General features: G+C 36.8%; 4 protein-coding genes across 6 annotated transcripts; 3 read left to right on the top strand and 1 right to left on the bottom strand.

Annotated features, from left to right (window-relative positions):
* The first annotated feature begins 1596 nt into the window (after positions 1 to 1596).
* Positions 1597 to 7716, top strand: LOC105166012 (Zinc finger C-x8-C-x5-C-x3-H type family protein). Its single transcript, XM_011085200.3, has 4 exons — positions 1597 to 1993; positions 5365 to 5562; positions 6199 to 6323; positions 6428 to 7716. The coding sequence occupies exons 1-4, from the start codon at positions 1934 to 1936 to the stop codon at positions 7557 to 7559; spliced, it is 1515 nt and encodes a 504-aa protein (XP_011083502.1). The 5' UTR covers positions 1597 to 1933; the 3' UTR covers positions 7560 to 7716.
* Positions 7717 to 8405: 689 nt separating this feature from the next.
* LOC105166014 (Pentatricopeptide repeat (PPR-like) superfamily protein) lies at positions 8406 to 13235 on the top strand. Of its 3 annotated transcripts, none has more exons than XM_088882885.1 (3): positions 8407 to 9064; positions 9428 to 10422; positions 10610 to 13235. In XM_088882885.1, exon 3 carries the CDS (start codon positions 10612 to 10614, stop codon positions 12874 to 12876), a length of 2265 nt encoding a protein of 754 aa, XP_088739011.1. In that variant the 5' UTR covers positions 8407 to 9064; positions 9428 to 10422; positions 10610 to 10611; the 3' UTR covers positions 12877 to 13235. The 3 variants fall into 3 exon arrangements, with proteins under 3 accessions (XP_011083504.2, XP_088739011.1, XP_011083505.1); XM_011085203.3 differs by having other exon boundaries at positions 10506 to 13235; XM_011085202.3 differs by having other exon boundaries at positions 8406 to 9064; positions 9428 to 13235.
* Positions 13236 to 13898: 663 nt separating this feature from the next.
* On the top strand, positions 13899 to 15723 carry LOC105166016 (putative methyltransferase At1g29790). The gene has a single exon (XM_011085204.3). The coding sequence runs from the start codon at positions 14135 to 14137 to the stop codon at positions 15380 to 15382; it is 1248 nt and encodes a 415-aa protein (XP_011083506.1). The 5' UTR covers positions 13899 to 14134; the 3' UTR covers positions 15383 to 15723.
* A 399-nt stretch (positions 15724 to 16122) lies between these two features.
* Positions 16123 to 22164, bottom strand: MP (Transcriptional factor B3 family protein / auxin-responsive factor AUX/IAA-like protein). Its single transcript, XM_011085205.3, has 14 exons — positions 21125 to 22164; positions 20839 to 20951; positions 20341 to 20439; positions 20141 to 20197; positions 19851 to 20003; positions 19628 to 19712; positions 19310 to 19400; positions 18944 to 19108; positions 18684 to 18806; positions 18511 to 18586; positions 18233 to 18368; positions 16888 to 18155; positions 16588 to 16775; positions 16123 to 16485 (listed from the first exon to the last, which is right to left on the bottom strand). Exons 1-14 carry the CDS (start codon positions 21228 to 21230, stop codon positions 16332 to 16334), a joined length of 2814 nt encoding a protein of 937 aa, XP_011083507.1. The 5' UTR covers positions 21231 to 22164; the 3' UTR covers positions 16123 to 16331.
* Positions 22165 to 25466: the final 3302 nt, after the last annotated feature.

The following is a 25466-nucleotide window of genomic DNA, read 5'->3' as shown; positions in this document are numbered from 1 at the left end:
ATAAATAATACCAAATATAGTGAGGTTCGGTCTAAAATTATGCCTACATCCTTGGACACCATCCAAATATATTTTTACTAAAATAAATATTATTAAAATAAAATAAACAAATTGCAAAGACAAAGAAATGCAATTGTTGAGTATGAAGAAAACCAATTGCCAAGCTTTCTGTTCATAGTATGAAGTGCTTGTGAGTTTGCCTTGCATTTCCTATGTGTGACAAATGCTAATGAGCCAAAAGTTTGACAAATCTCCACCTTGGCAAATTTTCTTAAACAATCTTGGTAGTGTCTCCAATTCAAATTTCAAATTTTGATAAGGTTGATCAAGTTCAAACAGAATTTGAATTTGATTGTAGTCACAACTTTTGTCAGCATATCAACAGAATTTTCAGTGGTCTGAATTTTTTGAATTTTAACTCCACCTTCTTCCAGAATTTCTCTCATAAAATAATATCTAGCAAAAGATCAAGTCTATCACGCAATAACAAAGCACATTGATGTTCGATATCTTTTTGTATGAGAAATTCTGGAAGAAGGTGGAATTAAAATCCAAAAGATTCGAACCACTGAAAATTCTGTTGATATGATGATAAAGGTTATGACTATAATCAAGTTCAAATTCTGTTTGGACTTAATCAACCTTGTCAAAATTTGAAAGTTGAATTGGAGACACTACTAAAATTGTTCGACAGGAAATTCGCCAAGGTGGAGATTTGTGAAGAATTTGGCTCATTTGCATTTGTCCCACATAGGAAATGTAAGGCAAACTGACAAGCATTTCCTACTATAGATAGAAAGCTCGGCAATTGGTTTTTTTTATCACAAGTATTTTTCAATAGCTCACAACGAATACCAAATAGACCAAAAAACTCTTTTATGATGTGGAAGATCATATTAAACTACAACCATAGGGCACACTAAGAAGAACCCTAAGTTCTGATACCAATTGTTATGGTATCAAAGTTATTACCTCATTCTAATTGCTATTAAAAAAAACAAGTAATTAAAATTTGATGTGATCGAATAACATCAATCACATTATGAATATAAATCAAATAGATTATGATTAGTCATTTTTTCTAAAAAATAAACATACGTCTAAATTTATTCATAGTGTAATTTAAGTCGAACTTGATTAGTTGAATTTGGACTGTTTTTCGTTTTCTCATTTTCTGAAGTTGAGTCGATATGAGACTGAAATATTACTAGAATTTAATTTTAAGTTGGTAAAAATCGTGAAATAATATCAATAATGTCTTAATTTAGCGATTAGTACTAAGATTTCATGAACAAATTCGTAATTATAGGTCAGCATATTACAGTACATGTGTGTATTTACATCATTTATATGAGTTTATTATAATTTAATTTATTATTCTATGTTGTATTATATATCGTTCGAATTGATATATTATTCAATTTATCGAAGTATTAATAAAATATTGCTAAATAAATTGTAAATATAAAATTGGGGTATGGTAAAATAAAATGAAAAATGAGAAATAGTGGGGGTCAAAGAGTGTGGTCAAATGTGTAACAGCGTCAAATATGAAGGTTACAGCTATATATCTATCTATAAAGCGCACGGAAAATTAAAGGAAAAACGAAATTGTTGTAGAAAAATAATTAGCAAAAGAGGAAAAAGGAAAAAAAATCAGAGGATCTAGGGTTCCTATCTAGGGCTTTCTTGGACTTATCCTCACTCTGTTTCTCCCTCTTCCTTTTTCTTTTTTCTTTTTTTTCTCTCTGTATCAGTTCACTCTAAATCGAAGAGCAATCGACTAAAAATTAATCGGCGTATTAGGGTTTTTTTGAAAAAGATTTGCGGCACTGGGAGTTGGCGATTTGATTGCTAAAAAGCGATTGAATTTATAAGATATATATATCTATACATTTGAGAATCGAATCAACATTTTTTTTGATTTGTTAATATGGGAGGATCGCAGAAATCAAAAAGGGTTACTTGGGCCTCCGATGTTAATCTTTGTCAGGTAAATCTTGTAAAAATCCTTAATTTCTTCTTTTTGTTCACTGTTCCTGAATAATTTTGTTATGGGATTCTCAATAAATGGAAAATGATTTAAGTTTAAAGGGTTGATAACTCCAATGGATGGTTGAATGGAAGTGTCTTGTGTTCGTCTCTTAATCCTCCCAACATTCCGTGTTCGATCCACGACTGCAACTAACTGGAAAACTCGTCGTAATTGATTTGGGATGAGTATTAACAGGAAAAGATTTTATTAATGAACCATGAAATTGACAGGTTTCTTATGTTGCACAGTGCATGTTTTTACAATTCAAATTTCTTGATACGAGTTAAATCACTTCAAGAACAAAAATGGGGAAGATAGAAAGCTAAATAGATAAGTTCAAGCTCATTAATCCTTTTGCAGTTAATTGTACTTTATCATTGTTAAGTGTTGTCTGGTATGGACTTTGCTTAAATGCGTCTCTTAATGACTATGAAGTTGAGTCTGGGATAAGGATTCAAGTACAACTGTTATTGCAACCTTATCCATGCATTGCATTCAGTAAATGAAGTTTGAGTTCGAATAAGGAGTTGAACAAAACGTAATGAGTTAATTTGTTAGAACAGCAGACAGAAATCATCTTGGAAGGTTTTTACGCCATATTTTTCTGTTGACCCTCAATCATAGAGTCTTGTGGTTGTGTAATGTAAAAAGTACATTAGTTAACAGTAGCATACCAATGAATGGTTACCATGATTGAGTCATCTCATGCAGATGCCAGGTGAGGATGGTCTCTTAAAAGTTGTTTATAAATTTCCGTTAATTTTGGAAAGATCTTGACTTATGTTCGAAGATTACACCTGGAAAATGGAAACAAATGAAAGGAAATCACATTTAATACCATTAATTTCATGTAAGTAACAATGGATGTGTGAAGGTAAACCAGGTGTAGGAAAAGGCAATAAGTACTTAAGATTGTTGAGAAGTGGGACAAGTGCCCATTTTGAGGTACATAGGAAGAGTATGGTATTTTGGAAATTAAAGAAAAGATGAAAAGGTAAAGTAGAACTAGCAATAAAAAATCTTAGTTGGTTCATTTCGTTGGTTTCTAGAAACTGAATGATTCCTTCATTAATGAAAAGTTATTACCTAGCATCCACAAAGGTTACAATAGCCAATAATTGTAAAACCAGGGGGAAAAATCACATTCTGACATTTTATTTCTCTATGGAGTGGTCCAACTGTTTAAGTTAAGCATTTTAGTGTCCGTCATTTACATTTGATAAGATGATTAGCATTGGTAACTGCCTTTAATTAACAGAAAATGATACCAGAACTCTTGCTGGTTTCATCTTAAGTCAGGTGGATATCCAGTCTGGTTATATTTTAGGTAGGATACAGCTGGCAAATTGTCAAATCTCTTTGGTTCTTGCTATCCTTTATCTTCTCTTCTATTCTTTCTCCATTTCAAAGTTCTTTAAGTGTGTCTTGAGCCTGAGTTCAGAGCAGAAATCTAAATATTATTTGCAAGCCTTGTCTGTCTAGCGTATAATCTATTCCTAGTGTTGTCATACATTAGCTACTCACTCCTAGTATATTTTGTTTAATATGATGATGCTGTGTGGGATTGCCTGCCATGTTGAACTTGAAAATTTAGAATACTCTTGAAGATGAACTGAAAATTTTCATGGTTATATACTTAGAGAAGTCTCATTAAGATTTCTATCTTGTTTCATATGGCCATTGCTGCCTGAGGAATTGTTCAATTCTTGATAAATGTTGGGTTCCATTGTCTGATGCATATAAAACAATATTGATGCTATAGGTGGCTGTTCAAGTTGTTACTTATTAGTTATGAGGCTATATGTTCTTCTCTAGTTGCAGTCCATGGGGCAGATTTTGCAAGAGCCTAATTTATATGAAAATCTTTCTTCTATTACAAAGCAGCATACTATAACCTTAGATTTCATGAGCAGCCACACTAACAAAGTGAAATTCTTAACCCTCCTTTCCTGATATCTTCTTATTTCTTGCTGTTGTAGCATTGCGAACCGAATTTTCCCGTTTAATTTCATTGGGATAAATCATACCACTTGCCCTAACGTTCTTTTAGTATATTTTAGAAACGAAATGGGTCCCTGCTCTAGTTTGCCAGATGGCCTGAATCTACATGTATTCTATTTAATTGCTGGAGTCTTCAAACATTGGATATATTGGGTTAGGATTGTACACTTCGAGTTGTTAGATTGAAAACCTTTTATATTTAAAAATAACTCCTGTGTCCCATGTTCTTTCTCATGTTTGTTACAATTCTCTTGCTTTCAAAGTTCAAAAATTCGAAGTTTCTAAATTAGGTTTATATTGTTATGCAAGTGAATTGGGTGAATAATTCTTATGGCTGCCATAAATTCATTACTTCCATAATAAAGTTGGCCTGTTGGGGAATTCTGAAGAAAAGATGTAAAGCACATGAGGGCATAACATTCCGGCATTTTCTTAAATATTTGTGTATAGTCTAATGGAATGGACGGACCTAGTAGGCTGGGGGAGTAAATTTAAGTGAGATGTGACAGGATGATTGGATTGAAACCGATGAAAGGTAGGGGGTGAGTTAGAGTTCCTATCTTTATGCCTAGTTCTGCTTGAAAATGTGCAGGTGATTGCCCTCCAGTTTTTTACTTCTTTTTTCTCCAAATCTAGAGCATTTTAGTTAAGAATGGAGTGATCAATTATACTCACCTTGTTATGGTTTATTCTAGACTCGACAATCTTCTCCTTGGAAGATGGAGAAGATTAGTGTATGACTTCTGTGATAATGGTTCATAAAAGTACCAAGAAACCTGATACGATCTATTTTCTGCATTTAGTTTATTCATGGTTCACTAGGGATTTTTATTTTTCCTGTTATTTGCATGTGGGGAAATTGGGACAGTTTGGAAACAATAAATAATGTGATTATGTGATGTGTTTATGCTGCATTTGCAATTTTCTTTGATTCTCATCCCAGCAAAAGCAAACTTCTTGCTCTTTTTCTTTTTTTTTCCCTCTCTTCACACTCATGAACCCAACACAAGCACACACCCAAGGTTCGAACATAAGACCTCTTATAGGGAAGTCTTGTGCCCGACCCATTGGGTTGTAACCCTTGGTACCTGCCTCCTTGTTTTTGAATATACTGGAGTCAGATTTTTTACTTTCTCTCCAGTATAACCTGCTTGACTAATGCAATGTGGCATGCATTATATTCATAACATGTGTGAGATACACGACTACGGTTCATCAAGAAAGGACAGTCTTTCTTGCACCTGGATTTTAGTGTCATCTTTAAGTGCTTTTTACAAGTCATAGGGGCCACTTGACCCTCCATTGGACTAATACGTTCAATTTGATAGGTGAGGCTCTTCTTGTCGGAAGAATCTCCTTCACAAGTTGGAATGGGAGCTCAAGACCATCTCCAGGCAAAGGCAATCTCAGGTGGAATGGGGTCTGATGACAATTTGCCTCCAGGTTTTGAAGGAATCCAGCCTGCAAATCCATGGATAGTAAAGCTAGCTCAAATACCATTAGCAAAATGGAAATGGCCTCCAAGAGTAAGTCGACTATTTCCATTTGACTTTGACTTTTTCATAAGGTTGTCAAAATGCAATGTTTGAAGAGGAGAGGTATTTCTTCATGTTCCCTACAGCCGTCTGCAAATCAATATTTTACGGAAAGTAGCAGAAGATGGGATTCTCTTGCTGATATTCGTATTGTGATTGTACTTGCTTATGACCATCTTATTATAGTGTTTTGTTTTGAGCCTGTGGATTGTATTTTACTTAGTTGCCCATTTTTCGAAGCCAAATCTAAAATCATGAGATAAATTCAGTGTAGATTTGGATTCAACTTCTGTCCCTTTTGTGTGAGGGCACTGTGGGATAGCAGGGGAACAAAAAGAATAAGAAAGTTTTGATTACTTGATATGTCTGTATGCGATGGATCATGGATGGAATGTTTAGCCTAAGCCTTTGGCATCCTCAAAGCAAACAGGATCACCTGTGCTGGTGCCGGGGGACATAGGAGAGTATGGTGGGGGGAGCTGGACAGATTTAGGTAGTTTTGGTGCATGTGAATTGTAATGGCCGAACTTTACTTACAAAGATGATTGATGATTATAGAGCACTTATTACATGTTATGTGGAAGCATGTCTCCTGCTACTAATACGTTTCTTCTCTGCTTTTGGCAGTTTGAAGTTGATAGCACTTGGCGAGTGGTAGCTGGGGAAGAGAGCAGAGAAATAGAAGCCCAGAATCAACGAGAAATGAGAGTTCTGGAAGCCATTTATCCACGGCCTTCAGCTATTCCTCCAAAGTGTGATGCATTCCTGTCTTTAGATGTTCCCTTTTTATTTTGCACCATGTTTTTGTTAATCTACACTTGTGTGCACTGAACATTTGGCTTTTATCCTAGCGCAGCCCTTCTGCATTAGTTGGTGCGGAAGACTCGAGTGTTAACGACCAATTCACTCCTCTGGTTCCCATAACACCAATTGAAGATGAAGATGCTACATTGGATACACCACTTAACTCCATGGCTGCAAACAGCAATCCCCTACTCTTACAGCCACAGCACTCATCTCATGCATCTTTTTCCTCTCCAGGCAGTTCGTCTATTAATCTTCATGCCAACGGTTTTCCAGCTGCCAGTGTGGAGCCCGATATTGTGGCAGCTGCACAAGCCGCATTGACTTCAGTCATGTCAAACGCCGATCAGGGAAATCTAATAGATCGTGAATTGCTCATTAAGATTCTCAGCGACCCAAAAATGATTGAGCAACTAGTTATAAACCATGCTACGCAAAATGCTCCATCATCCAGCACACAGAATATGCCATCGTCTTCCCATTTCCACAATGTTGCAGCCACTGGAGCACAGACTATTGTATCCTCCAGCACACAACATATGCCGTCATCCAACTTGTTGCCATCCATTGGAATGCAAAATGTTGCATCTTCCAGTACTCCAAGTATGCACAATACGCCGTCCACCAGCTCACAGTATATTCCTGATCTGAGGTCGCCGCCGAAGAGTTCATTTGATCCGGTCAATGTTGCTGTCAATAGAAGAGAAGCACTTTCTGCTCACGTTAGTCGGCCGGAGCTCATTGCACATTCTAGGCCTACAACAACTGGACCTTTTTACCCTCCAAGTCGGATGGGATCCATCCCCAACATAAGGCCGTCTGTCCCTGATGTCATCTCTGCACCCTCTCCATCTGCAGGAGCTCCCGTAAAAAAGGATATCAATTATTATAAGAGCCTCATTCAGCAACACGGAGGAGAAAGACGAGAGACTATGCCTCAATTTGCTCATCAAAGCAACCAACCACCAGGGTCGAGTCAAGAACCTTTGAATGTGATGAAACCAAGAGAGTCGAAACCGAAGATAATGAAGCCATGCATCTACTTCAACAGTTCGAGGGGTTGCAGAAATGGAGCTAACTGCGCCTATCAGCACGATATGTCATCCCAGCAAAGGGTCAGTAGCATTCCGGAGGTTCAGAATGCTAAGAGAGTGAAATTGGATAGAGAAATTACTGGTACATAACTATGCAATCAACATCGTCGTGTATATCTTTATTTGAGTATGGTTTTATCCCCGGCCTTATCTTTCTAATTCCACGACGAGGATGAATTCATATTTGTTTATTCATATCTGTGAGATTTTTTGCTCAAATTTTGAAGTTACAGATAATAAGCTGCTACATCTCTTTCCTTTCTTAAATTCTGTTTGATGTGGCTCCTAAAGATTTCAGATAGGGGCTCGTTTTTTGCTTTTGAACTGGTTGGACTTTTCTGAAGGAACAATATGATTTTCTCGTTCTCATGTCTTGAACCCTTCTTTATTTAAATTTATTTGGAATTCAAGTTATTTAAACACCTGAAAAATTCTTGGAGAATGAAAACTGGGAATTGTTGCCATGGCAAAGGGTGGTAGTTTTGTCGGATTTGAGACTCATCTTCCTGAATTTAGTAAGACTTGACAAAACTTGCTCTCCCATCGCCTCTTTCGGATCTGAAATTCCTTTCATCACGCCTAATCCCTCCCCTTCTCAATTGGGTCTGAACCCCATGGGTTTAATTCCCAACATTTGATTATTTTTTCTAATTTTTTCGCATAATAAACACAATCTTTTTTAAAAAAATAAAATTATTATTTTAAATACTAATTACATTATTATAATGTTAAATATATAATTTCTTGTACTAAATAAAAGCTTAAAATTTTTGAAACAGTTTAAATATATTTATAATTATCATTGAGGAGGGTTCGAAGACTGGTCTAGTATGAAACTTAGACAAGATCTGGGACCCGGCCAGACACCATACGTGTAAAGACTATGTCATCAATTTGAACAGAAATTGTCATTTGTCATACTAAATCCAATCCACCCGAAACGATTAAAAAATAGAGTTAAATGGAATGTTCTTGGTCGCATGATGTATGAATCTTGAATCACAAAATTACTCTGATATTACTTCACCAAGAACATTGTGCCTCTGTCTAAATGTTAGTATCATAGAATTTATATGACTGTTGTACATTATTACCTCAAAAACTGGTTGTTACCAAATAATCGACAAACGTCACATTCTCGACGATCAGGAAAAATTCTGTCTACGCCTCTCTCTCCCCTAGTGAAAATTTTGGCCCAGAACTACTAGAAAAGAAAGAGGAGAGAGGAGAAGGAAGAGATGTTGAAATTCTTGTCCAAGGTAAGGATCGAGTTCAATGCGCTGGACCCACGCGCAGCATCGTGTATGGAGTTCTTGGCGCAGTGCCATGCCCGCAATGCCAAAGAATCGAACCCCTCTTGCCAGGTTCAAGTCAATCGCCGAACCGACGATTCCCCGCCCAAGATCACCGTCACTTTCGTCAATGGCGTTGAGGAAACCTTCGACGCCAACTTAACGCCCGCCCAGGATATGCGCAACTCGATTCTCGAGAAGGGTCAGTATATTGAGGCGGAGCAGATGTTTCGTGAAGCTGGTGAGAAGTGGCCTGTTGATATCCCTGAAGAAGAGCTCCGACAACCGTGTGGGGGGGCCAAGGTAAGTGAGGCATTTGCTTGGACAATTCGTCGAGCAGGTGGTGCATCTATGCTTTTCTGTTGTGTTCTTGGAGTTTGTTATTTATTGCGAAATTCCAACAAATCCCTTTATCTTGACTCACAAACTATGCGTTGATTTGACTTGAACAGAAACTCCAAACGCAGTTTGTGCTTGTTCATATGATGTATCCGCACGCATCATGCTCACAACTCGACTTGTGTTGTACATGTTAAATCACTGCCACATCTTCTCTTGCTTGATTTTCCTTTGATGATTCGGATATACATGCATGGTTGGCAGTTGAATCTGCTGTTGTTGTACACTTCCACTTCAAATTCATTATTGTGTTGTTTCTTTTTGCAGAAGTGACTAAACCCCTTCCAATTTTCACTATGTCCATCAACAACATGTAAACCCTTGGAGAGGATGATAGAAACATAGCTTAGCTGCGCTTGGAGATTCATTCACTCTATACTTTATCATTTAATCAGTAAAAAAAAGTTGAGTGTTTGTTGAGATGTTGCTTCAATGCTTCTACTTCATATGGACTTGTTGCTTGGGATTCTACTTCATCTTTATATACAAGTAAGAATATGTGAAGAGCTATGCCCATTGAAATGAAGGATTTTTTATTGATTTTCTGCTCCATTCTCAATTCATGGAGATCTTCAAAGTAGTCCAAAATTATGTAATTCTTGAATGGTGGTCTTGAATTATCAATTTATTTGATTTGCTATAAATTAGTAAAAGTTAATTGGGATAAATATAGATTTTTTTTCTGGTTTTCTTGTTAATATCGATAATTTTAATAAATTTTTATTAACGGATTGACTTATTTGTTAGACGGAAATAAATCTCACAGTGTTAGATATAATTTTTCAAACCACATAGAGTGTGAATTATATCAAATCTTAGAAAGAAGAGTGTAATTATCCCCAAAATAAAATTAGAGTTGTTTAGGAAAGTAAAATAAAATGATATATATATATATATATATTCAATTAATTTTAGATGAATGTACGTATATAGAAAGGCAGAATATTATAATACTAATTCAAGAAAAGAGAAAAAGAAGAATTGAAGGCTATCTCAGAATTTTTCTGGCCAGCATTCTTTTCAGCCAGAAAACAAAACCATTCGGAAGAAACTCCAGAAACCGCTCTCCCCGCTCCATGGAGAGCTTGATCCTTCCCTGCAAAACCTTAATACCCTCAAAAATCCCAGAAAAACCCGCAAAATCCAATTCTTTATCCACAAATAACCCACCAGAACTCACCCACGATGCCTACTTGAAGCGACTGTGCAAGCTCGGCCGCCTGAGTGACGCTATTTCCTCTCTGGACTCCTGCGGTTCAACGGTAAGGCACAGCACTCTGTCTCACTTGATTGAGTCTTGTATTGACTCCAGTTCACTCGACTTATGCTATAAGCTCCATGCCAGTGTGAAGAAACTGATAAAAGAACCAGACCCTTTTATCGAAACCAAGTTGGTTGGTATGTATGCTAAATGCGGGTCTTTAGATGATGCGTTTGTGGTGTTTGAAGGGATGCGTGAAAGGAATCTGTATGCATGGTCCGCTATAATTGGGGCTTGTTCGAGGGAGAAGAGGTGGGGTGATGTGGTGGAGCTATTTTATTGGATGATGGCGGATGGTGATGTCGTTCCGGATGATTTCTTGTTTCCAAAGATTTTGCAGGCTTGTGGGAATTCTGGGGATGTGGAGACGGGGAGATTGATACACGGGATAGTCATCAAAAGCGGGAAGACTAGTGAACTTCGTGTGAAAAATTCTATTCTCGCTGTTTATGCTAAATGCGGATGTTTGACCTCTGCCAGGAGATATTTTGAAGGGATGGAAGTGAACGATAGAGTTTCTTGGAATGCAATAATTACGGGGTATTGTCAGGCAGGTAAGATAAATGAGGCACAGCAGTTGTTTGAGTTGATGCGCGAAGAAGGGCCTCAACCAGATGTGATCACCTGGAATGTATTGATCTCGAGCTGTAATCAATTGGGGAAGTGCGATGTTGCAATGAAATTGATGAATGAGATGGAGAGCAGCGGAGTAAAGCCTGATGTCTTTACATGGAGTAGTATGATTTTGGGTTTTGCTCAAAATAATCGTAGGTTGGAGGCATTAAAATTGTTTAGGGAGATGCTTCTGGCTGGGGTTGAACCAAACAGTGTAACGCTCATGAGTGCTATCTCAGCATCTTCCTCTATGAAAGATATTAGAAAAGGAAAGGAAGTCCATTCGATTGCCATAAAGATGGGGTGTGGTCAAGATGTGCTTGTGGGGAATTCGCTTGTTGATATGTATTCCAAGTGTGGGAAACTTGAGGCTGCCCGAAAGGTCTTTGATATGATCCCACAAAAGGATGTCTATACTTGGAATTCACTGATTGGAGGCTATTGCCAAGCTGGATACTGTGGCATTGCACATGATCTCTTCAAACAAATGCAAGAGTCAGATGTCTTGCCAAATGTCATCACATGGAATGTGATGATCACGGGGTACATTCAAAACGGAGATGAGGATCAGGCTATGGATCTTTTCCATAGGATGGAGAAGAATGGGGGTGTTAAGCGGGACACTGCCTCATGGAACGCTCTCATCGCTGGGTACTTGCATCATGGCGAGAAAAATAAAGCACTGGGGATCTTCCGGCAGATGCAATCTTTTGGTGTCAAACCTAATGCAGTTACTATTTTGAGCATCTTACCTGCATGCGCAAATTTAGTTGCATTCAAAAAGCTGAAAGAGATTCATTGCTGTGTTTTGCGCAGCAATTTAGAGTCTGAGCTTTCAGTGGCAAATTCTCTGATTGACACATATGCAAAGTCGGGGAATCTACAATACTCGAAAGCCATATTTGATGGAATGCCATCCCTTGATATTGTGACTTGGAACACAATGACCAGTGGTTATGTTTTACACGGATGTTTCAACGATGCGATTGATCTCTTTGAAAGCATGAGGAAACAGGATTACAGACCCAATAGAAGTACATTTGTTAGTATAATCACAGCTTATGGTCTAGCCAATATGGTTGATAAAGGGAGAGAGATTTTTTCCAAGATGACTGAAGACTATCAGATTTTACCGTGTTTAGACCATTACATAGCTATGGTAGATTTATATGGTCGTGCAGGGAATCTCGATGAAGCATTTGATTTCATCAGCAACATGGCGGTAGAACCTGATGTCCCTGTTTGGTTCGCATTCCTAACTGCCTGTTGTAGGCATGGGAATGTCAAATTGGCAATCCATGCAGGGGAAAAGTTGCTTGAACTAGAACCAGAAAATGCCTTCATACGGAGGTTGGTTTCACAACTTTATGATTTACGTGGGATTTCCAAAGATTCTTCAAAGATAAGGAGGCCTGGAATAAGAAAAGATCCTACAGAATCTCCCGAGTGGAGTTGGATTGAAGTCAAAAACATAGTTCATACTTTCGTCAGTGTTGATCGTCGTCAACTGGATGTTAAATCTCTACATTCTTGGATAGAAAGCATAGAGTTAAAAATGAAGGAACCAAAATACCATGGTGACATGCTTGGCATCCAAGAGGAAGAAAAAGATGAAACTGCTGGAGTTCATAGTGAAAAACTAGCGTTAGCCTATGCTCTGATCAAATCGTCTCAACCATTTCAGCCCATTAGAATTGTCAAGAACCTGAGAATGTGCGACCACTGCCATAGGTTTGTAAAGTTGGTCTCTAAAACACATGGCTCCGAGATATATATAAGTGACTCGAAATGCCTACACCATTTCAAACAGGGAACCTGTTCATGTGGTGACTATTGGTAGATACAACCACCACCTTAATCTCTGTCTTTAAGGTAAATTCATTTTTGTCCTTTTGGTTCCATCAGTACTATAGAGGCACCTTATAAGGGACACTGGTTTTGTCTGAAATATCAGAGCTTCTCATGAAAAAGCTGAGATAGGAATCACATAATGTGTAGTTTTCCAATGATTTTTCCCTTTGTACATATAATGACTTAAATCTTTCCAGTTAGGACACTGCTTCTTTGATGCAAATTCTTGTCAGCATGGGACTAGGGAGTGTTGTATCTTCAATCTTCCTTGTACAGATGCAATTATCATAATATTCTCTTTCTGGAATTGTGAAATACAACTATTTCTAGTTTCTTACAGTTCTATCATCTGAAAGAGTTAAGAATATAGAATCTGAAAACACAGAGAAGAAGCATCTTGGTTCACATGGCAAGTTGACAACCTAATATTAGTAGTGTTCGCACCATTTGTAGATGAAAGTGCCTTTTCCATTTCCTTTATTGAAAAGGGCCCTTGTTAAATATATGGAACTTTAACTTTTGATTCAGATCAATTTTATTCTGTCCCCACCTTAATTTCACATTTATATTACACTCAGGTTCACGAAAAATATACCTGTTCTACTACAATTGACTTTAAATATTTTTACCATTAGAAGGTGTTGTTCTATACAACCTCGATTTTATCACTTAAATAAAATCTCGTTTACCATGATTTCGAGTGTTGAACAACTAATCTTCAAATGTCAAAGTATTCCCAATTCTTGAAATTGCCACGCAACATATAGCCAGACATTGTGAAAAAGTAGAATATATGTAGATTTTTGCGTAAAAGAAAAAGAGTTTGGATATGAATTATCATCAAGCTCAATTTTTGTTGCTCCATAATTTGAGGCAAAATCAGCAAATCTGGGCCCCTCCATACGTAATCTACGTACACGTGTGCGGTTCTCAGAAGCCGACCGACAACCTAATACCAAGTTTAGTATCTAAATTTCTTCTTGGTTTTACATTAGTTAATGTCCTAATTGACTTTCTTTAATCTTTTCTCTTCCACCACTTGCTCACTCACTCCAATCTACACTGCTCTCTTAAGTTACTAACTTCACTGCTGCTGCTGTTCCTCTCCCTCTCTCTCTCTCTCTCTCTCTCTCTCTCTCTGAATTACCATTTCTACCTCAAGTTTAGGATTGAGTGGGCAGAAATCTCTCTGAATTACCATTTCTACCTCAAGTTTAGGATTGAGTGGGCAGAAACAGGCAAGAAGAATGGGTTCTGTTTCTTTGAAAATAGGAGATGGAACAGCAAGATTCAAGAGGGCATCAATGTGTTCCTCGGCTGTAAACTTTCTTATGCTTTTTTCAGTAATCACCACAAATCTTTTTGCTTTGTACGCTTTCACATACCGCCCCACAACTCTTCACCATCACAACTATCCCAAGAACATTTCTTTGATCTCAGAGAAAGTAAGTCTAATCCTTAGACAGATTGAATCTTCGCAAAACAAGCTATCCCAGATGGAGAAAGAGCTCTTAGGGTACAAAAGCATCGATCTTTCAGGGCCCAACATCGCGAACGAGCTTAAAGAGTTCTTAAACCGCCATCAACTGCCATTGGGAAAAGATTCAAGAACTGGAATCACCGAAATGGTGGCATCCGTGGGGCATTCTTGTGAGAAATCTGTGGATTTGCTGTCTCAATTCATGAGTTATAAAGTTAATGGGCCTTGTCCTGATGATTGGAGTCTTGGCCAGAAGCTGATTCTTCAGGGATGTGAGCCTTTGCCTAGGAGGAGATGCTTTGCCAAGATAATTCCCAAGGTGGCTTTGCAGCCTTTTCCTGTTTCGCTTTGGAAAAATGTTAGTGAAAAGATTTACAGTTGGAGTGGTTTAGGATGCAAGAATCTTGCTTGTCTGAATAGTAAGAAATTGAATAGGGATTGTGCTGGTTGTTTTGATATTGTTCGTGGTTATGAGACACAGAAATATATTAAGGCTCGAAGCAAGAATGATTTCCTTATTGATGATGTTCTGGCTATGGGGAGTGGTGGGATCAGGATTGGATTCGATATCGGTGGTGGTTCGGGGACTTTTGCTGCTAGAATGGCTGAGAGAAATGTGACCGTGGTCACTGCCACTCTGAATGTGGATGCACCATTCAATGAATTCATTGCAGCCAGGGGCCTTTTCCCCTTGTATTTTAGCTTGGACCAGAGGTTTCCATTTTATGGTAATGTGTTTGATTTAGTTCACGCAGGGAACGGACTGGATGTGGGTGGTCGACCAGAGAAATTAGAGTTCTTGATGTTTGATATCGACCGTGTACTTAGGGCAGGCGGACTGTTTTGGTTGGACAACTTTTATTGCTCCACCGATGACAAGAAAAGGGCTCTAACTCGTTTGATTGAACGGTTCGGATATAAAAAGTTAAAGTGGGTGGTGGGAGAGAAAATCAATGGTTCGGGCAAATCAGAACTTTACCTGTCAGCTGTTCTGCAGAAACCGGTAAGGGTATAGTGAAAACAAATTCTCCTGGGAAATAGAGGAGCTGAGAGTAGGTTTGCAGCAGCAGTGCTTGTTCCATACTGTAGAATTCAACCAATTCCATTACTTTACATGCTCATGATTTCTTGGCAATGTGAAATAATTGAAGGGCAATGGCTGACCAAATGGTTTATTTGCAACTAAAGAGGTGCAATTCTCTGCAGTATGGTCCGGTAGCTTTTCCCTCTGCCATATTTACATCACTCATATGCTAATAGACAGTTAGAGAGTAATAGCTTTTTGTGATTCAAATCTTATTTGATGTTGTAACATTTGGATTTTTGGTATGAGCTGATAAAAATGCATTTGCAGTATTCTTGGTTTAAAACTGGAGAACGCCTTATACCAGCAGATGTATCTCTTTTTGAGAATGCAACATAGTGTCCAGATAGAAAATAAAGTTCATACAGGCATGAATCTTAATAAAGATTCTGTTAGATTTGGAGTTAGGACTGCATGGTGATTCAGACAGCAAGCTTCTCATATGTGCTTTGGCTTTGTTACTGTTTCTTTACGTAGTTGGATGAGCCAAACAATGTTAAATCGTCTAAGGGTTTGTCTCATATTCGAGCAGCATTTTACTCCACCTGAAAAGGATTCCTCTCAGAAGTGAAGCCAAGAACATGGAAGGATGAGGAATTTATTGCAGCCTTATTTATTCCAAATCTTCTGTTGCTAGTTTTATGCATGCTAGTTTCATTGGAGAAACGAACTAGTAAACTATCATAATGCATATTAAATAGCTGAAAGACGTGTTTTTTCTCAGAGTTCTGCCCAATACATAACAATAATAGCAGCTTTACAACCACATGTAAAACCCAATCTCTATTACAGCACGACCTAGGATTCATCGAACCTTATGAGCGCATGGCACTCTAGGCTTCAGCAAAATCTTCAGATCCTCTGGTCCAAGAATAAATGGTTAGCTAGAGCCATCTCTATCACAGCCAACTTCTGAGGTTAAGCCTTTAACGCCTTGCCCTACAGAGTTTAAAAGCTGCATTCCCTCTTCACCCATCTGCTGAACTTCCGATGGCGATAGAATTCTAATGCATTTTACGCAGCCCACAAATTCCCTACAAATACAAGTCGCAAAAATTGATTAACTTTCAGTTTAAATATGGTAATGTAATAAGCTATTGGTGATAATTAACTCGGGCAAAGATTAGAGAACTTACTCCCAAGGATCGTCACCAACAAGAAGAACATCATTTTCAAAATCCACATAGACCAGCTTCCATCCAGAAGCCAAGTCATTGAGCAAGCCCTCAAGACCGAACATGCGCTCGATTGCAAAACGTAGTTCATCATAAGTTTTAAAACTCGAGACATCGATCGACCTTCCAACAGATCCGGCCTTTTGAATCTGTGAAATATATTTGATCAGCAAGAAGTACAAGTGTGTGAATGAGATTGTCATCCAACTTCGTTATTATTTATGACTAATGATTTCTAGTAAATAACATAAACATGTTTACCTTGGTATAAGTTCGGAACCTTGGAGTTACTTGCTGCCATGAGGTATGCTGCAAAAGATTGTTGTCATCAAAATCCACATTACTTGAAGATGCTCCACCTGAGTTGTCCGCGTATTCTTGCAGAGAGAATGTCTGAGAATCTGCCAGGCTGACTGATGTAATCTGGGATTGAACATCTTGATTTGAGCAGAAGTTCCCCACAAGATAATCAGAAGGACTATGGAAATCGGCATTCTTTATCGTACAAAAATCATCCAAGACTATGCTGGAAACAGAAGGATCAATCACTGTGCTTCCACTGTTACTACCATCAAGATTGAGACAGCTATATATGTCACTCTGGTTGTGGTTCTCATCTGACAAGTCTTTCAGACCACATGAACCATACTGAAAGTTTTGATGAGGCAACAAGATAGGGAGATCAGCTTGGGAAACGCATTTAGCATCATTAAACTGAGAATCCCACAATTCTTGGCCTACTGAAGGCAGCACAGTATAAGCAGTGCACGATGTTGTAGAAGGCTGATCAGATTTCTTAATCATGGTCAAAGATCCTGGATTTCTAAACGATCCAGATGGAGAAGAATACATCGGAGAATACGAGCTAAACTCAACTTGTCCGGGGCATTGGAGCAAGGCATTTGCACTGGCAGTCTCCACTTGGGATGGATCAATTTGTTGAGTTTGAATACTGTGAGAGTCTAACCGTGATTGACTGATCCATCCACTTGTTTGCAAGGGTAATGGACCATTGTTCTGATCCATGCCTGCAAAATCGTTTATGAGATTGTGGGGATTTGTGGGCTTCACAGGCAGTTTTTCTTCATTGCACTGTCCCTGTGTCTGAAAGTGGCTTAACTGATCTGAAGCAAGTACAGGTTCTACTTTTGTCAACTCAGAACTAGTTCCTGAAGATGTTTGGTTTTCAAGTTTGTCAGTCTGTGCTGGTTTTCCTGGTAGTAAAATACCCGAGTTTGTTATGTGATGGATTTCTCCTTGCGGAAACCCATCTGGAGTGATCAACTCAGGTTTCTGCTTGACTGCTGATTGCATCAGAGATGTTGCTTCTTGCCTTGCAGCGTCCTTGGCCTCTTGCATAGGAGGTGCAATGTTCCCAGGAGAGATTACTCTTTGAGGTTTTACGAGCATCTTCATTAGCTGATCTGACCACAGGCTGGGTATTGAGGGACATTGAAAATCACCAGGTGAACTGTCAGGAACTCGGAGGAAAGGCCTATTTATCAATGTGTCCCATTCTGTTTGTGCCCCTGATACCGAAAAACTACAATTACTAGGTGCATCATCAAGACATGTAAAAGAAATCATTTTGAATTTAGAATACTACCAATGAAGGCAGAGTGGAAAGGGCGCTTGAGATTGGCAGTTAGGGATGGAAATATAAAGAGACTCTCAGGAGTCTCAATTTCCCATGGGCTAACTCGATTTCGCTTATCCCCACACCCGGGCTCGTCCCATTCAACCTGTTATTAAGGACAAGTCTTTGATCAAAAGGATACCAATCAAGAGAGTATTGCTGAAGGAATTCAAGTACTCTGAGATGTTTGCATAACGTTTACATCATAAATATGGATATGCTCAAGCAATCTTAACATAAATTACAACCTGAAGACTACGCCATTTTGAGTTGGGCCATCTCAGTGGATCTAGGTCGCTTATACCGGTAATTGTGCCCATGTATCTGTAGTGAAAGAACACAATAGACAGGATAAAAAGAATTGAAGTGAGCTAGCCTCATATGAAAACTGCTTATCTGATCCTAATAGATATGAAATTACCTTCTTTTACTGGATTCTTCAGTTTCAAACATCATACCGAATCTCATACCGATGGAGAGCTGTGTACCATAAACAGTTTTTCGATATTTGGCAAATGGAATGACGAACTCTGAGGGGCATGCCCTGCAAAATATAATAATGATTACAGGATAATCTACTCGGAAAAGATTAAAGCAAAGCAGCTCAGTCAAAAAGACGACCACGAAATTTTATTTTTTCAACTAAAGGAGACGCACTAAGATTAAGTGTATCTCAGAAACCTTGGATTGTAGAAGATCGTAAATGGGCTTCTACTAGCAGCAGCATGAGCAGCAGCAGCAAGGATTCCTATGTGCATGCTATCAGCAGACAATACTGAAGATGGCAAAGCTGCTTGCTGGCGGTTAACACGTCTTACTCCCAGCAAAAGTTGGGATTTTTCATCTCTGTATCAGGAATTGGAGCAAAATTGCAGTAATGCACTACAGGGGGAAGATCAATCATAAACAGTATGAAATTAATCATAATCATAGGATCAGATGGGAAAGGATTGTTGAGGTGTGAAGGCAAATTTAATCACTTCTAAACAGGGGGGACGTTAGCCAGATAATGGACGTAGGATAATCAATCATATTGCTCCAAATTACCTGATGAAGAGAACTGAATCACCGGCTCTAAGCCGCTTTGCACCAACAAACATACTCCAACCAGTTGTGAGGAGGTGTCGCTTTGGCTGCCCTAAATAAAGTAAAATACAGCAAGGTAAGATTTGAAGACACCATCCAAGAGGACAAGAGTGGGAGAATATAAATGGAAACAATTACAAGATTTCTCGACTGAACTTGAGCCACATCGGTTCTTTTTGTAAGAAGGCCCAGAACTAAATAAATTTCAGAAGCCAAAAATGGGGAAGTACAAATAGAGAAACTAAACTGAATGAATCAAAAACATCACAGGACACTTACCCCGGTATATATGACGAAAGGTCCACGTATTATCATGCAGATCACGGACAACAAGTTCTTGAGTGGGAGGCTGCATCGAGTAATCCTGAAACAGACATTAAGAAGATTAAATTGGTAAACGGATATCACATGATGGTAATTACACATCACAAACTAACAATAGAATCCTATCCAGATATAAATAAAGAAACAAATTTAGCTAGCCAAATAACAGTAACCGTACTAATTGTGGAAAGAGCTTTTCTGCAGCCCTCCGTGGAACGGAGAAGCCACCATGTGTGCTTGTATCGCTAGCCGTCAAAGTTTTGCAGAAGAATTCAGTTGGATGTTTACTGGGCTTCAGTCCAAAGTCGGGTATAGGAATGACGTCTTTTTCCTGAAACAGAAGTAGAATATAGAATCACAACAATGCAATCATCTAAAGAATGAGCTCTTAGCCATTTTTTCAGAAGCTTCTTGATGAAAAGCATTCCACAAGGAAATGCTAGTTAAATTCTTTCCATGCATACTTACAGAATTTACAGGCTGGAGGCTCATTTGTGCATAGATCTCATCTGTATCTTTGTCTGCCTATTGATCAGAAGCAGTTGAAAACGTAAATTTTCCAGATTACAAAAGCTAGCTCATATTTCAGGATAAAATATAGCCTTTCTATTTTAACCCAACAGATTGAAAATTTGAAAATAAATAGATAATTGATGGGAAGTATGTACATGGAGTGTAACATTGTGAACTTGGCACAACAACTGAGGGGGGAGATTTGGATAGTTGGGTATCTGTGCCGTTGCTGTTCTATTAGTCGAAACCGCAACCTGTTGCAACGAATGAGGAGCTCATTAGTATATATGTATCAGTGTTGAACTTGTATGCCATCTCTGGAGAAATGCTCCTGAAGACCGAATTCTGACAATGAAGAATCACATGGATGATTACAGCAATAATCGGTTCTTACTGGTCTTGTAAACTAATCATTCCAATTTCACCTCATTTCAGTTACACAGACTCCCAGTTGCTGATTTGTACAAGAGCAGAAACATAAGTGAATTTAAGGCCATACATCTAGTTCAACTTTTTTCCTAAAAAAAACAAAGGCCGCATTCTTTCTAAGATAACTAACATTACCGAATATCTTAGTCGAACAAGAACAGTAGTTAAGCATCAAAGCACTTAATAATGCCCGAGATTTTGTAAAGGTTTGAGAATGAACAAACCTGTTCACTGTGTCCTTGTGGAAAATAATAGACAAGGCTTCCAACCTGAGGCAAGGTGACCAGTGGACCGGCACAAGCATGCCATAACTCAGAATTTATCTGCTTCCTCACTCCTATCATAAACAAGCATCAATAGATAAAAACATCACAAGAAATTGACTAAAATACTTCATTCTAGGTGTTTGTTTCAATGGATTGCCTCTAGTTCCCTACTGAAACTTATACAAAACAAAGGCACACTACACACACACACACACATGTAAAAAAACAGAGAAAATCAACTGACCATTATGATCCTGCATTTCTTTCAACAGTTTCATCCCTTCAAGTAGATTATGTGAACCACTGACCACCAAACCTCCTGGTTTGAGCTTTTCTTCAACAGAAGCCATGTATGTATGTATCCTCTATCCCTTTTATCTGTGCTTCAACCCCCAAAATCTAAAGAACCCATCTTCTCATTCAACCAGTTACACCAACCATCAAGATTGAATTTTCTCCCACAAAAAGGAGGGAGGGGGAGAACAGCCCACTTCAAGAAAATTCACATACTCTTATTCATCAGCAGCAGAAGAGGGGGGGACACCTTAAAGAAATCACCCAGTAATTCTTGGAAGTACAGAGGAATAAAGCCAAGACAGTTATTCAGAGAATCTAGTAGCATGAGAGGAACCAATCAAAGAGAGCATGCCCTAAAAATCCAAAACCCAATGAACAAAATATACAGTGATGAAGCACTGGAAAATCTATGTGGGGCTTCCCCCTTCTTCTCACTCAGTCACAGTCCATCAACAGCAAGATGGGTAAAGTTAAAAACCAAGAAATTATACACACAAAAAAAACTTAGAGGGGTCAGTTTTTATGCATCAAAGCACGCGGACCAAAGCATGAGTGGTCGGATTATCAAGTGTTCCCCCCCTTTTCCCCACCTCTTTTTTCCCTTTATACTCTTCTAAAAAGAAATTGACCTTTCAATTGAAGAGTGCCCTTTTATGAGAAAAAAAGAAAAAAAGCCTCCAACTTTGCCTTTCTCAATCAACATAAAACCAAAAGTCTCAATCTTTTTCCTCTCTCTCTCTCTCTCTCTCTCTCGTTCACATTACTCTTTCACTGTTTTCTGCCCGTATAAGTCTCAACCTGCAAAGGGATGGGCTTCAAGAACTGGGCAAGAGCGTGCATGCTCCTAACCTGCGCACACACTTGCTGAAAATGGTCGATTCTGTTGCAGCTTTAGGCTGAGAAATTCAGTAAGCTGAGGAAATGAATAAAGAAATGTGCATATGCAGAGGCAGAGCAGTGCTATTCCCACACGAAATCCTACTACTCATACTCATACTCATGTTCACCACAGACAATGACTCACGTATTATTATTAAATATTAGCAATAAAATAAACAAGCTTGTCTTGTATAAACAAACTACTCTCAGTATATGTATAAATTATTACAAGAATTTATACGAATGTGTGTAATGTTCTCTATCTTTTAAGTTTTCTTTGACTTAGCAAAATAAGTTAAATAGAGCAGCCCTTCATTTTATATCTTTATTTGAATAATGCTACCCATTTTCTCCCTTCACTACAAAGTTACATGCTTCTCTTTTTCTTGAGTAAATCAATTACAATTACTTTATAAATTTTAATTATTAATAATCAAAATATCATATTTGTGTAAATAATAAATAACTATTATTAAAATAAATCAAATTACATTATTAGTGGAACTCGAATCATGACCTTTTGATCATAAAATCTCAATTTTGCTAACTAAACAACACCTCATTGACTATCTTGATTTTTCTCATAATGATATTATATATTGTATTTTATATAACACGTATCATATGTATATATATAAAAGAAATTATGATTTTTAACAAATTTTTTATTTAAATTATGTGACTATACTATTTATTAGGGGAGAGCGCTTGCAGTAATTATCATCGATGGAAGAATATGAATTATCTAAGATATACTTATATCTATACTTAGTTTTTGCATAAATAATCATCGTTTTCTATTAATTAGTCTTATTAATAACTTTTTATTCATACACATGTAGAGTTAATTAATTCTATTGATTTCTGATCAGTTATTCAACTTTTAATTTTTATTTAATCAAATAGATATAACAAAAAGAAATAATAGAATTAATTATACACGGTGTGTTTCAGTATATATTGAATACAATATAATAAAAACATATATATATTTTACTTTTCTATTTCTTTTTTAGTAATAATTACGAGGGGAAAAAAAGGAAAAAAATCAAGATATTATAATTTTATATAATTGTAAAGAAGAGGGGGGGGGGGAATCAGGTGAAGACAAGGGGAGGCGTATTTTAGCACGTGGGTTACGAGGTAGGTTGCAAAAGGGTCTCTTTCCGATGGTGTGTTGGGGGATTCGAGACTGAGACTTTTTTATGCTACTTCCTATTCTTCTTCTTCTTCGCCCTTTTATTTCCAAATCCGATTTCAGGAGAGTCGTGATATCTCATTCTCACGTTTTCAGATATGTTGACCGTTGGGCACGCGTGTGGTTCACGATAAATTAATTAATCATACGGCGCATTTTACCTACTACAGCCCTCAAATGCTGCCGTGCTCTTCTATCAACCCATTGCTTAGCTTAGCTTCAAATAATTGTTTTTCTTCAAGAAACAAAAATAAATTGATTGTGGTCTCTATCTTAGCTATTTTATCTACAAATTACAAAACAATATTTCTCAATATAATATCAATTATTTAATATAATTCAAATGTTAATTTCACCGTAAAAAAATAAATTATTCACTCCATTATAAATCACTGAAATGTTAAAATCATGACAAATTAACAGTATATACTATTGTTTAAGAAAATCGATTCGAAAACTAATTATGATCAATCAATATTTGTCATAATTTTTAGCTATAACTGATACATTTATCTAATTTCCAAATAAGTTCATCATAATTTTAATAATAGTTATAAATAGTTACATTTACACCCCTTGATGTTTGATTTATTTATATGAACCATCTCTATTTTTTGTATAATTACATAAAGCAGTCAAAAAATATGAGTAGTTTGTGTAATATTTGTGATAGTTTTGTAGGACATATGTGTAATTTTTAAAAAGGCATGGATGATTTGGGTGAATAGACTATATATCAGGGAGTGTAGATGTAATTATCCATAATAATTATTGACTACTTATATATAGTTGATATTAATAATTAATGTATATTAATTTTTGAAAGTTAAAAATTAAAATATAATTATAATCAATTCATATAAAAAATAAAAGAGAGAGAGAGAGCGAATGACATTTTTGTCAATCTGGTGCGTAATAGATGGGACATGCAATGTGCATGATTTTGCAAATGTTAAATATCTATAGTAGACGTGAAAAACAAAAACTTGTCAACGTAAGGTGATGAATTAATGTCCTTGCCACATTGTTAAATCCATGCTAATGTATTAGGTTTAATTACACTAAAATCTCGTCTGAAAATGTTAAATTATATTATTTTTTAAAAAAAATTAAAATTATCCTCACAGTTTATTTGAAAATTTTGATTTACATCTGACCTCTTTTATTAGGTTTTTGGATAAAAAATACTGATGTATGCAAAGAAAAATGTATAAATTTTTAATTCTGCTCATTATTTAATATTCTCATATATATTTTTGTATTTGTAAGGAGATGAAAGTAATTTTTATATATATATCTCTATACATATAGCAGAAAAAAATTATATAATCGTGCGTAACACGGGTTCTACGCTAATATATATATGGAATGGCGCTAATATTATTACCTTTTCATTCATAAGTACAAAATTATTGCATAAAAATATTAAATGAGCGGTAAAATGGAAATGTAAAATTTTTCATCAACTGCCTTTTCTTTGGTTATTTGTAGATTACGACGAGCTCTAATGAGATTTGATCTAATTAAAAATACTTCATATTGTTTAAAAAATTACATATAATCCCCTAATATTTAATGAAATTATATAATTCTTGCATGATGATACCCGGAGTTATCAATTTTGTCCTTGCTGTATTTTTTATTTTTTATGAAAAAAAGGGCACTGTGGATGGAAAATCTTAAAAAATTGTTAACTTAGTTCTTCACAAAAATTTAAAAATTAGTAAATTATGATTTATAATTCACAAGGGCATTTTGCTCATTTCACCACAAAATATTGATGAAAATCTAATCAAAACTAACAGATTTGGCTAGTTGTTGGACAAACGTAAAATCATAAATGTGCTGATAATTTCTTAAATAACAAGAAGTGTGCGTAATTATATTAAAATTTAGGAAAGCTCGTTGTAATATCCTAATTATAAATAAGCGGGTAATATAAAACATTAAATTTTTATTTACATTTGGTATCGGAAGAGGGATGATGATTGAATTTGAATCACATAAACGGTTAAGACTTATATTTATATTGATTATTAACATACTTTTTTTATGATTTAAGGGGTGTTTGTAAAATTTATATTAAGTGTTCTTCAAATTATAATTTAAATTAAGTTGATTAATTAATGGAGTTTGAAAATATAACTTGTGTTTATATTTCTCTCAAGCTAAGTTAAAACAAATTAAAAGTTGTAAGTTGATGTGGATGTGT

Source organism: Sesamum indicum, linkage group LG7, assembly GCF_026168435.1.
Source record: "Sesamum indicum cultivar Baizhima isolate 11 linkage group LG7, ASM2616843v1, whole genome shotgun sequence".
NCBI lineage: Eukaryota > Viridiplantae > Streptophyta > Magnoliopsida > Lamiales > Pedaliaceae > Sesamum > Sesamum indicum.
Note: the sequence above shows the minus strand (reverse complement) of the source record. Positions and strands in the feature narration are given on the sequence as shown.

Excerpts from the sequence above, each read along its gene's own strand:
- MP (XM_011085205.3), bottom strand. The coding sequence starts at position 21,230 with ATGGCTTCTGTTGAAGAAAAGCTCAAACCAGGAGGTTTGGTGGTCAGT. Across the intron at positions 20,198-20,340 it reads TTCACAATGTTACACTCCAT|GCAGACAAAGATACAGATGA; the intron begins GTACATACTTCC and ends TCTGATCAATAG. Across the intron at positions 18,587-18,683 it reads GAAGAATCCAGTAAAAGAAG|ATACATGGGCACAATTACCG; the intron begins GTAATTTCATAT and ends CTTTCACTACAG.
- LOC105166012 (XM_011085200.3), top strand. The coding sequence starts at position 1,934 with ATGGGAGGATCGCAGAAATCAAAAAGGGTTACTTGGGCCTCCGATGTT. Across the intron at positions 1,994-5,364 it reads CCGATGTTAATCTTTGTCAG|GTGAGGCTCTTCTTGTCGGA; the intron begins GTAAATCTTGTA and ends TCAATTTGATAG. Across the intron at positions 5,563-6,198 it reads AATGGAAATGGCCTCCAAGA|TTTGAAGTTGATAGCACTTG; the intron begins GTAAGTCGACTA and ends TGCTTTTGGCAG.
- LOC105166014 (XM_011085202.3), top strand. The coding sequence starts at position 10,039 with ATGATATATATATATATATATATTCAATTAATTTTAGATGAATGTACG.
- LOC105166016 (XM_011085204.3), top strand. The coding sequence starts at position 14,135 with ATGGGTTCTGTTTCTTTGAAAATAGGAGATGGAACAGCAAGATTCAAG.